The sequence below is a fragment of the Petromyzon marinus genome, chromosome 45 (assembly GCF_048934315.1).
Source record: "Petromyzon marinus isolate PM22_M1 ecotype Great Lakes invasive population chromosome 45, UKy_Petmar_22M1.pri1.0, whole genome shotgun sequence".
NCBI classification, from domain to species: domain Eukaryota; kingdom Metazoa; phylum Chordata; class Hyperoartia; order Petromyzontiformes; family Petromyzontidae; genus Petromyzon; species Petromyzon marinus.
The window spans coordinates 2,223,225-2,236,699 of NC_133711.1; the positions used below are offsets into that span (position 1 = coordinate 2,223,225).

Below are 13,475 nucleotides of genomic sequence, written 5' to 3' on the forward strand. Positions count from 1 at the left end.
TTATATCCCCCCAGGCGTGGCTAAGCCCCGCCTCCGGCCACGCCCTCTCGTGGAACCTTCGAGCAGGTTCCCGGAGTATCTCGGCTAACCCCACCTGTTACCTTTGCCCCCGATACGCCTCCTTCCCTGATTGGCTGTTACCTCTGTGCCCGTACCCGTGAAACCTTTCCCAGGCCAGCAGGTGTCACCCTGTCATTACACATTTAAGGCACTGCAAAGTCTATACGGTCCACGGTTGTGTGTTCGTAGCCGCAGAGGCACGGGCTGGACAGCTCAAGACTGCAAGGGAAAGGCGCAGCCCTTTAATTACTTGCGCATGCTGCTGTTGGTAGGGGCTTCTACTCCAGGGATTGTTATGCCGCTGTCCTCGCCCTACATGTGCAACTTATGGAAGTATGACTCTACAGGCCTTCTGGTTGTGTCAAGGTGAGCGGTGGCGTAGTGTTTCGCACGCTGTGCTACGAACTCGGCAACCCGAGTTCGATTCCCGCTTACGGCCACCAACACTGGTGACGATTATCTGAACCGGTCCCGGTCCTGGGCCTCCCCCAGGTCGACTCAGCCTCAAATGAGTACCTGGTGTGTAAACATCACCACTGGGGAGACAAAGGCGGCCGGGCATGGTGTTGGTCACCCACCCCTTCGTGTGCTGTGCCTGCCTTCATAGGTGTTCGCTAATAGCACTTGCTCCAAGTCTGTTACAGGCTATATGGGGGATCTTTGTCTGTATATCCACACTGGCGCAGTTGCTCGAGCGAGCGGCTGGCAATGTTGTGATTTAAAATCTCACGTCAGCGGTGAAATTTGTAATTTTTTTCTTCCGAGGTCAATAAAAGTGGAACCACTTTGTGGGAAGTCAAAATTTGTTGTTCTATGAATAAACTCGCCTCCGCTATCGGAATGGGGGTAATTTCGAGCACTGGCTCAGAAGTAAACAAATGAGCAACACCACGTGCTCAACTGGGTGGGAATCCGTTCTGCTGGGACGGGTGTGAAATAATTTAAAACTAGCCTTTTGCCCGTCCAAGGACGGGTGTATTGCAGTAATTCTGAAACTTGTAACCGAAAAGCAGATCGCGACGTGATATTCATTGCATCAATTCGTGTGCAATTTGTAAGCCCACAGTTACACCGTCCTATTTCATGTAAAGGTTATAATCCCTTGTTCATCATGACGTCCTTTTTACTTTGATGTCTCAATAGCGTTATGGAGATCACGTGACGTGAGGGTTCAACCTTTGCAGTGAGGTATGCGAGTTAACGCCGAGGAGGGGGGAGGAGGCGCCTCGGCCCATGTGGAGTGACGTCACCCGCTAATTATTATTAATGGCGGGGGTGTCCATTTGGAGGACGTCACCTGTTCATGATTAATGAGGGGGGCTGTTCGATGTAGAGTGACGTCAACCGCTCATGATTATTGAGGGTGGGTCCATGTGAGGGACGGCACCTGTTCATAATTATTGAGGGGGGCTGGTCGACGTGGAGTGACGTCACACGCGGGACAGACATTCTTGGCTCATAGTAGTAAATAGCGTTGCTGATTCAATGCAATACTGGACATCTGTGAGAAAAAGCTTTGTAGCTCATCGGATTCCACCATTATAAATTAATATTCTGATTTCAATCAAATGTAAAGTTAATCCCGAAAATTCCAGCTGTTCTCCACCATCTGCCAGACAGGAAACATTGATCTATAACTCAACCCTGCTCTAAACCCACTGGATTTAACTTTGGTCATTGACAAATGAGAATAATTCAAGTAAGATGCACGTAAATCAGACAACAAATGTCACAATATCCATAATTAACCTTACTCGAATATTATTTTTTTTTACCTGAAACAATTAAGTTGCCTTACAATGGAACGTCCATTACAATGCATTAAAATCTTAATATTAAGTCGACTTACACCACCAAATACCTTCATCTTGTTAAACTCTTTGACCATATATATTCCAACCAATCTGTAATCAACCGTAATTAAATCTGGTTCAACTGCCTGGCTGTTTTAATGTCATGGCATCCACTTAATGACCCGGTCCAGGAAGACCCATTCACTCTAGGTCTGAGCTCTTGCCAACACGATGCTGGCTATCGTCTCCAATGAAACGCCGTACATTGTTAAAAATGTTTGCACGCTTTTCAACACACAGGTTTGCTGAAATAAACAAACTCAATCGGCACATTTGTCCAGGTGACAACTTGATTTGTTTAGCCATCAGGTGGAGGCGGCTAATAGCCCGTCTTGACATACCCACATGATAACCAACACAAAAGAAATATCCCACCTGCTTCGACAAACTGCATTGAAGTTTATATTGAACGGCATGACATGCGGAGAGTATATTCAAGTCTTGCTGTAATGCTCAATGTTTTCCAAAGAAGCCCAGTCGGCTGAAATGTCGAGATCTTCTTTACCCATTTTATATTGGAGAAGGTAACTGAAATGTTTTAGAAACGGTTTATTTAAAAAAACAATGCAATTCAGGAACATGCACAACAGCATTGGCATTCAACAAATAAACGAACAGTATTTTGAACGCGCGTCACACAAGCAGTTTGTGCACCCAGCTTTTCGTGTCTTTATCGCAGTGGTGCTCACACCTCATTTGGGTTGAAGACCCCTTAAATGTGGACTCTCGTTTTCCTTTGCAGACTTGCCACTTGGTGGATGCCAGCAGACCCCATAATAGTGAGCAGTGTGGTTTAGTTCTAGCTGCACAAGTGAAGTGCCTTTACGGCACACACCTGCTTGAAGTTAGACCAGCGGAGGAACATCGGTAGGCAGGGGATATGATCCTGTGGACCCTCTGGGTCTTGCACATACCTCCTGAGTGATGACGTGGCTGTCTGCAGGTTCAAAAAGTTGGTAGTAGCACCTTGCTTAATGGATGCAACCATCAAGCATTTGTGAGCACTGGCATGTGCTGGTTTAATTGCAAATTGGGTTACATTTGGAATACACAAAGGGAACTTTATAACTTGAGGTAACCACATTTGTAATTGGCATTATTTGCATCTCAAAACCTGATATGCAGCACTGTAAGATTTACCATCAAACCTCGACTCCCTGGTTATAACATTTTCAGGTTAAATGCTTTCCCATGACCAACAACGTAGGTACCACAAGCACACCATATGATCTCCCCAAATAGTTTCCTTGTGAAATATCTTATTGATGTCGGCTAATATTTCACCCTTTAAATTGTAACACTTTCTCTAAAAATTAATTGAATATCAATCCTACACAAGTTTATGATGGCTTATCACCAGTGACAGGTGTCAAGCTTAAAGAGGCATAAGCACACACACAGACTGTGTGCATGTATGTGTACATGGAGACACATGCATGGACACACACACATACTCAAGTGCATACGGTCGTTGTAAGTGACAGCCACAACCTGTCAGTATTAGCAACAGATGGCCGATCCACTCAAATTACTACTATCACCAGGTTGCTTAGCTTGATCAGGCGCCATACATAAGCATTGGCAAGTGCACCCCAAGAGTCCCACGCCATCAGTCTTCATCCTCTTCATCAGAGTCCATAACTTTCCTTCTGTTAAACTGCGGTGGAGAGGATTGGGGGCGGATGTCATAAAATGTAAACACAGTTTTCCCTCGTTATTTTCGAGGAATACGTTCCGGAGATGCTCGTGAATAGCAAATTTCGCGGATATTGGCCTACGAAAAATTAATTATCTTAAATAAATATGTAAATAAGCTCTCTCATTACGATATCTCATCACTTTATCGCATCATATTCTCTCGCTCTCGATGCATTTGTGTAGAGTTCGAGATGCGATTCGCGGAATGCCAAAATCACGGATATAAAATTCGTGACTAACGAGAGAATACTGTACACAGCCCAACGACTTCAGTTACACGTGCTGTATCATTTCACAACAAACTGTCTTTGTGAAAAATATAATAAACATACGAGGGGGCTTTTGTGGGAAAATAAAAACAAAATCAGATGATGAATCTTTGCAGGAGCATTTTTGTTCTGTAAAATTAGTTTAAACAAGACAACAATGGATTTTATTTGCTAAACTGAGTCATTAGGAAAGTCAAGCTATCTTAAACCATTGTCACCATATGAAGATGATGTTAGTCGGGGCAATTGCTGTTGTGGTACAAGATTGAATTGCGGCAGTGCAAATGCTAAGAAAGTCATTGCGCTTCTTCGACATCGCTATTCATTTTGACTAAATTAAAAAATTAACATGTCAAACTATAAACACCTCAATTGATTACATTGTGGTAATTACTACAAATGTTTTGTATATTGAATAAGAATATCTATTTATCTGGAGGAAACCAATGAGCTATACAGCTTTTTTCACAGATATCCACAGATGTCCAGTATTGGCTTTGTATATGCTTGTGGTGTATTTATCAAAATAAATAACCAAACAATACACCGCCTTCCTCTATCCCTCCACATAACAAATAAGTTGAACATGCATGCACAAGGTTAGCCCACGATAAGTGGCAATGGCAGAGGTAAGGCAATGAGCTTGAAAATGAACAAGGGCCATTTCCTGAAACGTCATCTGGTATATACCTTTTTCCTTTTAAGGCCATAGTGTTATTTATGAAATTGTTGAGTTATTACCTTGACAGTCATCTTCTTTTCTGTCTGTTGGCTCACTTTTTCTAGGATCTCGATGAGGCCTTTATCATCCACCTGAAAACACAGCGGACATTGACGCCACTCCACAGAGGAAAAAAACACCAAAACTCGCAGATGCATGTAAATGCATTCCTGAATGCGAGTTACAAAAATGCACTATTGTATGTATGGTAAATTTCTAAGGATTTGCATTTATTTGGCGTTTGATTAAATTCCCCAAAATCTCAAAATGCCTTACAACCGATCTCATCTCAGTCTTAACAATGATAACAGCTGTCCCTGTGCGGCACAATGTGATGCAGCACTAGGCCTGCAAGCGGGCATGAGTCTGCCAGCAGTGGACGATGTTGCTATCGACTGTCTTCCCATTTGTCTGTGGTTACTCATGCCTCTTGAGTCTCTAGATCTGTAATAGTGAACGAATATCGTGCGTGTTACAAGTTGAAATTAGATATGTTATGTGGGCTACTTCACCAATGCTTCTCACCATAAGAAAACAAAGACAAAGATCCCCCGTATAACCTTAACAGACTATCAGAGCAAGTGCTGTTCGCGAGCACCTATGAAGGCCTGCACGGCACACGAGGGGGTGGGTTTTTAACACCACGTCCGGCCGCCTTTGTCTACCCAGTGGCGATGTTTACACACCGCACCAGGTACTAATTTGAGGCTGAGTCGACCTAGGGGAGGCCCAAGACCAGTTCAGATAATCGTCATTGGTGTTGCCTGTGAGCAGGGATGAAACTCGGGCCGCCAGGTTCGTAGCGCAGCTCGCTAACTGCTACACTACCACGTTGACCCACACATGGGTAGCAGCTACCCACACACAAAATATTTTAAAAAACGTAACCTGTTATTAAAACATTGTGTTTGTCCCTATAGTCACTGTTAATAGTGCTCACACCTCCCGTTAAGCGAGCCCTGCACAGGTATGAGGAGGCGTTAGCACAGTACCTTTCCAGGGAGCTGGCCGTATCTCGCCAGCTGAATGAGGTAATTCTCCACTGACTTGGCTTTGTCTGGCTTCACCAGGGCCAGGTTACTCACTGTGGGCAGTGCAGACAGACAGACAGCACCACTTGAATATCACAGCAGTAAAGCTGCAATACGTTTTGGTAAGATAACACACATTTCTTGTTGGTTTACCTAGGTTGCAAGTTACAATTGCACAAGTCACTAAATAATTCAGTACATTCGGTATTCTCGCTATAGAGCACAAGGCTAACATGAAAGCACTGCATTTCAGTCTACAGTCGTTTTACAGTAGGGGGCAATGTTGTTATGTGTAATCTCAATTGAGTAATTGATGGCTCATAAACAATGTCAAATTTTGACAATGACGGCAGCAGACAATGGCCTACTCAAATTTTGATTTAAAGCTTTCGTGACTGCAGTAATTCATATTCTTAGTTTTTTCGGTAAAGTCACGTTGAAGAGAAACAACAAAATAACAAAATATATACAAAACAATAAAAAATTCTCAGACGTTTCGACCATAACTCAAACGGTCATCATCAGGTGTGTCGGTTTGCATAAATTTATTTTTAAAACGGCACATTTATTTATTTATAAAAAAACGTTGGCGTCGCGCGCAGCGATTGGCAGTTTGCCCAGGACTAGTCCATCTATTTTTTTTTAAAAGAGGAGGGGGGAGACGAAATTTTTTATAATGTATGCTGTCTGAAAGCCACTGTAAGCGTGAACAATCAATCAAGAACTGAAATGATTTATCAAATCTTTCCAATGATTGCTAAGATAGAATCCATCTTCTCGGTTGAAATTGTCTCTGTGCTTGTATATGTGGATAGCCTCATGAACGAATCTCTCATGGAAGCCAGATGGCTTACAAAGAACCTCCGTCTTGGAAAAGTCAATGGCATGTGAGCCTACTGAATTAGAACAATGATCTGCTACGGCCGAGGTGTTGGTCCTACCGTGTTTAAGGTCTGCTTTATGTTCACGAATGCGGTCCGAGACATGGCGTTTGGTTTCTCCAATGTAACTACTACCACAGAGGCAACTTAGTTTGTAGACACCAGGGTATTGTATGTCCGGAATCACATCTTTTACAGACGTTAAAAATGATGTCATATGATCTTTAACGTCCACTGTGAGACAGGCGGCGCATATTTTAATGTTACTACACCCGCAGTAATAACCAGGGCATCCTAGTAAATTCAAACCGCAAACTGCTGCAACCAAGCAGTGAGTGCGGTACCACTGGGCCACGTTACCGCCTTAACTGATAAAAACCCCTACTGCAGATTCCTCTCAGTAGGGAGCCAGTCTGGATGTAACAGCTAACACGTTATCATCGTTTGTGGATGACTTCAGCATTACGTGTGCCAAAAGCTATTTGATATCAAAGGCAACTAAAATTATACAGCAAATGGCACTTTATGTTATAGGTGTACGCATGTGGGCAAATACGACCACCCAGTGGTGCAAGGGAAGAGAATACTTACGCCGGGCACGAGCAGACTGGTCCAGCACCTGGGCCAGAATGCTGTTTCGCATATCAGTGTCCCTGCCACCGTCAAGACACAGCAACACCACCATCATCGACAATGTGCAATCAAAATAATGCTCGGCATTACAGTGTCCCATGTTCCCACAATAACCAACGCAGCCACCCTATCACTGCCTGCATCATCACTGTGGTTATTATTGTCATTGCCATCACTATAGGAAATCATTCACGAAACTAAGTACAGCATTACTTTGGAGGTAATGCCCGTAAAAACAAGTTCGCAAGTGTCATTAAAATATCCATTAATGCTGTATAACCCCACCTCAATGCTCATTGTATGTGAATCTCCACATATAATGAATAAGAGCTTTAACATATTATGTTCTCACTCTGGAAATTTGTTGCAATCGTCAAGTCCACATGCCACCCTTTCAGAACACTCAGCCAAATGATCCAGTAATGCCCTACACTGCGATATACCGCAAAGGCACCATGAATAACTATTAGCCAGATATGATCTAAACTGAAGTTAATTTTATAAAATTTCTTAAAAGTCCTTCACCATTAACAGCCTCATTTGTGTCATAGGGACAATATTTCCAAATGAGTTGCATATAATTGAATTTGACAACACTGGCATAAAATGGCCAACTCCTACACATGAAGATTAGGGTGCTCACAATATCCACCTTCCACCTGATGAGACCCACTGTCCGTTATCCTCACAAATTACCAGGTCCTGCGGGAGAAGCGCTGCTGCCTCGTGTGTAAACTGCACGTGGGGGGGGGGGGGGTTCTCATGCCCGAACACTGGGCTACCGAGTTACGCAGCGAGATGAGACTTGAGAATCCATCCTGCGCAGGAAACGCGCACGATGGCCAGAGTGCGGCACGTGCAAACACACACACCCACCTCTGGGCTGCCTCCCGCTGGGCCTCCTGGTCCGCGCCACCCGCCTACCGGACGAACACAAACAGGAGCTCCGTGTCAGCCCCTAATTACCCCACATTAAAGCTGCATAAAAGCATCACCAGTGAACACCATCTGCACTACAGCTTTAATAAAGTAGTAATTATTCGGCTAATGGATATACATTAATGCCAGTAAATGTATTTATGAATCATCAGGTGACAAGAATTGCAGATCTTCTGTTCCCCGCATGCTAGGTGTATTTAAGATTCAACTGCAATAGATTCAATGGAAATGCCCAAGAATTAAAGAGCCCAATTAAGGCAACCTGAGTAAGAGATATCCCAGTACGGCTGCCTTGTGGAAGTGGCTTCCTGCTTGGAAGAGTTGGAATTGGGAAACCCTACCTCCTGAGTGCTTAATAATTGCTGAAAAAAATGCCTGTGCTGCCTTACTGGCGTGGCCAGGTTTCTCAGAACACGAGTCATTCTTCACGGAACACGATTAAGGAGTGCTTCTCCTTACTTCATGGACTTAAAACTTGTAGCAATTGAGAAAAAGCAAAATGACCAAGTTTGACAGCGCAAATTAAAATCCAGCGACTTTGAGATTACATTGCGTGAGCCGCCAATGAACATCCCATTTCAGTTGCCACACCAAACGAATGGGCTGACAGCATGCAAGGAAGCACAACTCTTTAAAGAGCCCATGTTTGACGCTGCAAATTAATATTTTTTTGTAATTCAAAATGAAGCTGTTAGAATTCACACTGGCATGCGACGTACGCGAGGGTCACCACAATCACCCCACGCCACCTGCTGCACTCACGCACACGCACGCACGCACAACCACGTGAATGCTCTTGCACACATACTACCATGAAGGTGCATATCAAACTACACGCGCAAATACTACAGCTGACATTTACTGCCGAGTGGCGTTGACAACAGCATCCGTGCCCTTGCTCGGTGCTCTGTGAGACAGGTTGAGTGGCCAAAATTTGCTGACAGGTAATGGAGCGGAGCCGGTAAAAGACGATAATATAACACGATTTGAAAACAAATGTAAGTTTTACAAGTGGCATAAGCTGTCAACACATTAGCTAGAGTAAACCTGCGAAGCAGATAAAACTATTATAATGCGACCATCTCACTACGTGTGAATACACGTTATATTACATACAGTTGTCTCTGGCCCTGGTTAACTTACAGCTATTGTGCTTCACAGAGGTTTTCAATGTTTATTGATCTGTGTCCGCTGCTGCCAACCTCTGGGAATACATTTCACAAGTAGGAGCTAATTTATTTATAATGTAACGAACACAAATTATGTAAACACAATTTTTACCGCAATACAATTATCTAGCTGAGAATTCAGTTTATTAAGAAACCATCTGTTAGAAGACTCAACGGCGATGTTGTCACTTATATCCACAACATTTGAGGTTTTAAGGGAGTGCTTCTCCTTACTTCATGGACTTAAAACTTGTAGCAATTCAGAAAAAGCAAAATGACCAAGTTTGACAGCGCAAATTAAAATCCAGCGACTTTGAGATTACATTGCGTGATTACATTGCGTTTGCATTTAATGATATTGAAACACTTCTAATATTTTTAGAAGCGGAATTGACTTGGCCAAGTCACGCAAAAATGCACACTATAAAAATAACGTTCAGCCCTTTGTCAATTCACTGCTCGATGAAGGGATACCCACGCCTTATCAAGAGAAGTAATTTTTCCATACATCACGATACTGGTCAGAGCGGGTTAGTGACGGGGTAGGTAGGGGCAGGGCTAGTTTAGATATAACTCGTCACTAGTGTCACGAGTGGCCAGGAAACAACTCAATTTGCCCGATACCTTGAGCAGTGCTTAAAACCAACTGCGCCACCGTTTCTTACCCATACACATTACACGCACAATACACAAGGCTGTATGTATTCCGAATGTGTGAAAGAACGGCGATCTAATGTTGACATACACAGCCTGCTGGCATTCCCTTTACATTTCGCTCATGGATACGCCATATTTCCAGCCTGCATATACTGTATTTCTTTTCTGGCCGCCGAAATAACACTTAAGCAAGACACAGTTTGACACACACACACGCAACATAATACACAAATATGCAGTAAGGGTACACACGCGATCAATCCACTGCTGAAGCTCGCTACGGTACAGTAATGCTTGGCGCGCACATGGTGGAGGGACTCTTCGTGCTGGTTAAGAGTTGGAGAATCAGGCGTGGCGATCTCCCACGCCGGCTGAGATGAAGAAGTGAAAGATACCCTCTCCCAGAAGGGGATACAAGGGTTGTCCACTGCTGTGTTGTTAGTATTGTGCCGTTTGTCAGTGATTGTGAATGAAGGGCTAAGAAGTCGGTGACCCGAGTTCGATTACCGCTCACGGCCAACACCACCCGTGACGATTATCTGAACCGGTCCTGAGCCTCCCCTAAGTAGACTCGGCCTCAAATGAGTACCTGGTGCGGTGTGTAGTAAACATCGGGCGTGGTGCTGGTCACCCACTCCCTCGTGTGCCGTGCCGGCCCTTCTTAGGTGCTCGCTAACAGCTCTTGCCCCTACAGCCTGTAATAACAGGATACACGTGGGGATCTGTCTTTCTACTGTACACTATTACACTTAGTCATAACACCTGGGTCTGTCTCGTGACCTTTCCACCTGGCCTCATGGTGCACCTAGCCTGGCACGAGTGCCGTGGTTGTATTTTATTGTGGTTGTCACTGGTGGTGTATGTATATTGAACTTTTCACACCTGACGTAGCCAACCGCCGTGCTAATAATCAGAGGTGCGGTCGTGAATTTGACAGAATTGTTGGTTGACAGAGCTACGAGTCGAATAGCGGACGTGGGATAAACCGGTGAATATTGCTATTGTTATGAATGCGGGCGATTGTCAGTGTTTGTGGCTATCACCAACAACCACGTCCGATACCAAACACAACAACTTCGTCGCAAACAGCGCCGAGACGGGAGAGGAGGAGGCTGCCCCGCACCCCCACGCCGACAGGCCCCCATCGCCTCGTACGGAGCTCGACTAGCGGAGTGTGTCGCGGCTCCACCACACAACAACAGCAGCTCTCACCCCGCCGCGCTGCGCCTGCAGCTCCGACATTCGGTGGCGGCGAATCGCCTCGAGCTCCTCATCCGCCATGCCACACGCGCGCTGTCTGCTTCGTCGGCGAGGAGGGGATTCGGAGCGTGCGAGCGGCGGGAGAGAGACGACCACGACGAGGAGGAGGAGGAGGTGGACGTGGTGGATGAGAAAGCGCCACCGTGTGACAAAGAGAAGCCTCGCGCGAGTCGCTACGTCACTGGTGGGTGAGGGGTGGGGCAGCAGTCGCTGCGTCACTGGTGAGGGAGTGGGGGGGTCGCTGCGTCACTGGTGGGTGAGGGGTGGGTGAGGGGTGGGGCAGCAGTCGCTGCGTCACTGGTGAGGGAGTGGGGGGTCGCTGCGTCACTGGTGGGTGAGGGGTGGGGCAGCAGTCGCTGCGTCACTGGTGGGGGGTGGTGGGTGAGGGGTGGGTGAGGGGTGGGGCAACAGTCGCTGCGTCACTGGTGGGGGGTGAGAGATGGGGGCAGCAGTCGCTGCATCACTAGGGACAAGGCTTGGGCATGTGCTCAGAAAAGTAATTTGGTAAATGACTGGCTAGAATACAGGATTTTAAGGAATCACATGGAAATGCCAGGATTTTTTGGAAAACAATCAAATCTATCGAAAAGGCATCCAAAACAGACGATCTGCCCGTTGAGCTTCACCGAAATGGGGAATATTTTTCAGATCCCCAAAAAATAGTTGACAATTTTAACCTTCATTTTTCTGAAGCTGGTAATCTTTTTGATAATGTATTGGGAGTCACCCCTGCTCATGCAAATTCCTACACCCCTGTCCAAACATTAAACAAATTTAGTTTCCAGCCAATCCATGAAAGTAATGTTCTGAAACAACTGTCCTACCTAAAAGGGTCCTCCTCTACCGGAGCAGATAGTTTTCCCGTCTTTGCTCTACTAACTGTTGGTCACCTAATATACAAACCTATAGCCCATATTTTCAACCTGTCCATCAAAGAAGCATCAGTTCCTCTAGAATGGAAACATTCCTATGTCCATCCACTTCACAAAGGGGGGCCTAAAGATGATCCCAATAACTACCGACCTATCTTAATTTTGTCCCCATTGATGAAAATTTTTGAAAAATTATTGAACTACCAAATTTGCAGTTTCCTGTCCACCAACAATCTACTACATCTAAAACAATCTGGGTTCCGAAAAAAATACAGCACCACATCTGCTGCATTAGACTCTCTGAATCAAATTTACAATAGCCTTGATAAAAAGCAGTACTGTGCCTGTCTTTTTCTTGACCTGTCCAAAGCTTTTGATACAGTAGACCACAACACCGTGCTTAGTAAACTAAGTTGCCTCGGTTTTTCCGAAAACACAGTAAAATGTTTAAAAAATTACCTCTTTTCTCGCACCCAAACTGTATTCACAGATGGTTGGAGGTCAAACAGTGTTAAGATAACAAGAGGGGTTCCACAGGGTTCCATCCTCGGCCCTCTCTTGTTCTCTCTTTATGTCAATGACTTGGGCACTGACCTGGATCATTCCAGGGTAAATCTTTTTGCAGATGACACGATACTGATTACTGCTGGCCGCTCTCCGGATGACGTGATTGCTAAGCTCCAGGGTGATTTCCACAAACTACAACATCAGCTAGTTTCTCTTAAACTAGTCCTAAATACCTCCAAAACCAAGGTGCTATGCTTCTCACCGGGACTAAAGCAGGTTTCCCCAATTACATTCCTTGAATAATTATCAAATAGAGCAAGTCAAGATCTATAAGTATCTTGGGGTCATCCTGGATTCAAACATGAATTTTGAAGATCACATTGATTATATTGGTAAAAACACAAAAATAAAAATTGGTTTTCTGTATCGACACAAGCACTGCTTCCCCCCAATGTTCCGTGTGGAATTGATAAAAGCTACCATACTGCCTCTACTTGACTACTGTGACATCGTGTATAAAATCAGCCCCAAGTACTGTACTGAAGAAGCTTGATTCCATCTATCACTCGGCCTTAAGATTTGCATTGAACTGCCCATATAGGACTCACCACTGTGATCTCTACATTGGGTCAAACTTAACATCTCTTAATGTTCGACGGCTTGTGCACCAGATCTTATTTATTCACGATGTACTTACAAAAAAATCCGCAGACTACCTGCTGGATCTCCTCTCTGTTTCAAAGAACATATTTTACCTCAGGTCTTCGCTCATTTACCAGCTTCACATTCCTTATTGCCGTACAAAAACTGGAGGAAGGGCCTTTGCTATTGATGCCCCCAGGGTCTGGAATGCTATTGCCAATAAACTGCAACTTGAATCACAACCTATGAGATCTTCACTCAAAACTGCTCTAGAGGAGTTGTA

General features: G+C 44.8%; 1 protein-coding gene across 2 annotated transcripts; it reads right to left on the bottom strand.

Moving 5' to 3' along the window:
• Positions 1 to 2,447: 2,447 nt before the first annotated feature.
• PDCD5 (programmed cell death 5) lies at positions 2,448 to 11,366 on the bottom strand. 2 transcript variants are annotated; one of them, XM_032971038.2, is made up of 7 exons: positions 11,124 to 11,366; positions 8,805 to 8,837; positions 8,023 to 8,066; positions 7,105 to 7,166; positions 5,594 to 5,685; positions 4,622 to 4,693; positions 2,448 to 3,570 (listed from the first exon to the last, which is right to left on the bottom strand). In XM_032971038.2, exons 1-7 carry the CDS (start codon positions 11,190 to 11,192, stop codon positions 3,523 to 3,525), a joined length of 420 nt encoding a protein of 139 aa, XP_032826929.1. In that variant the 5' UTR covers positions 11,193 to 11,366; the 3' UTR covers positions 2,448 to 3,522. The 2 variants fall into 2 exon arrangements, with proteins under 2 accessions (XP_032826929.1, XP_032826930.1); XM_032971039.2 differs by lacking the exon at positions 8,805 to 8,837 and having other exon boundaries at positions 11,124 to 11,361.
• Positions 11,367 to 13,475: the final 2,109 nt, after the last annotated feature.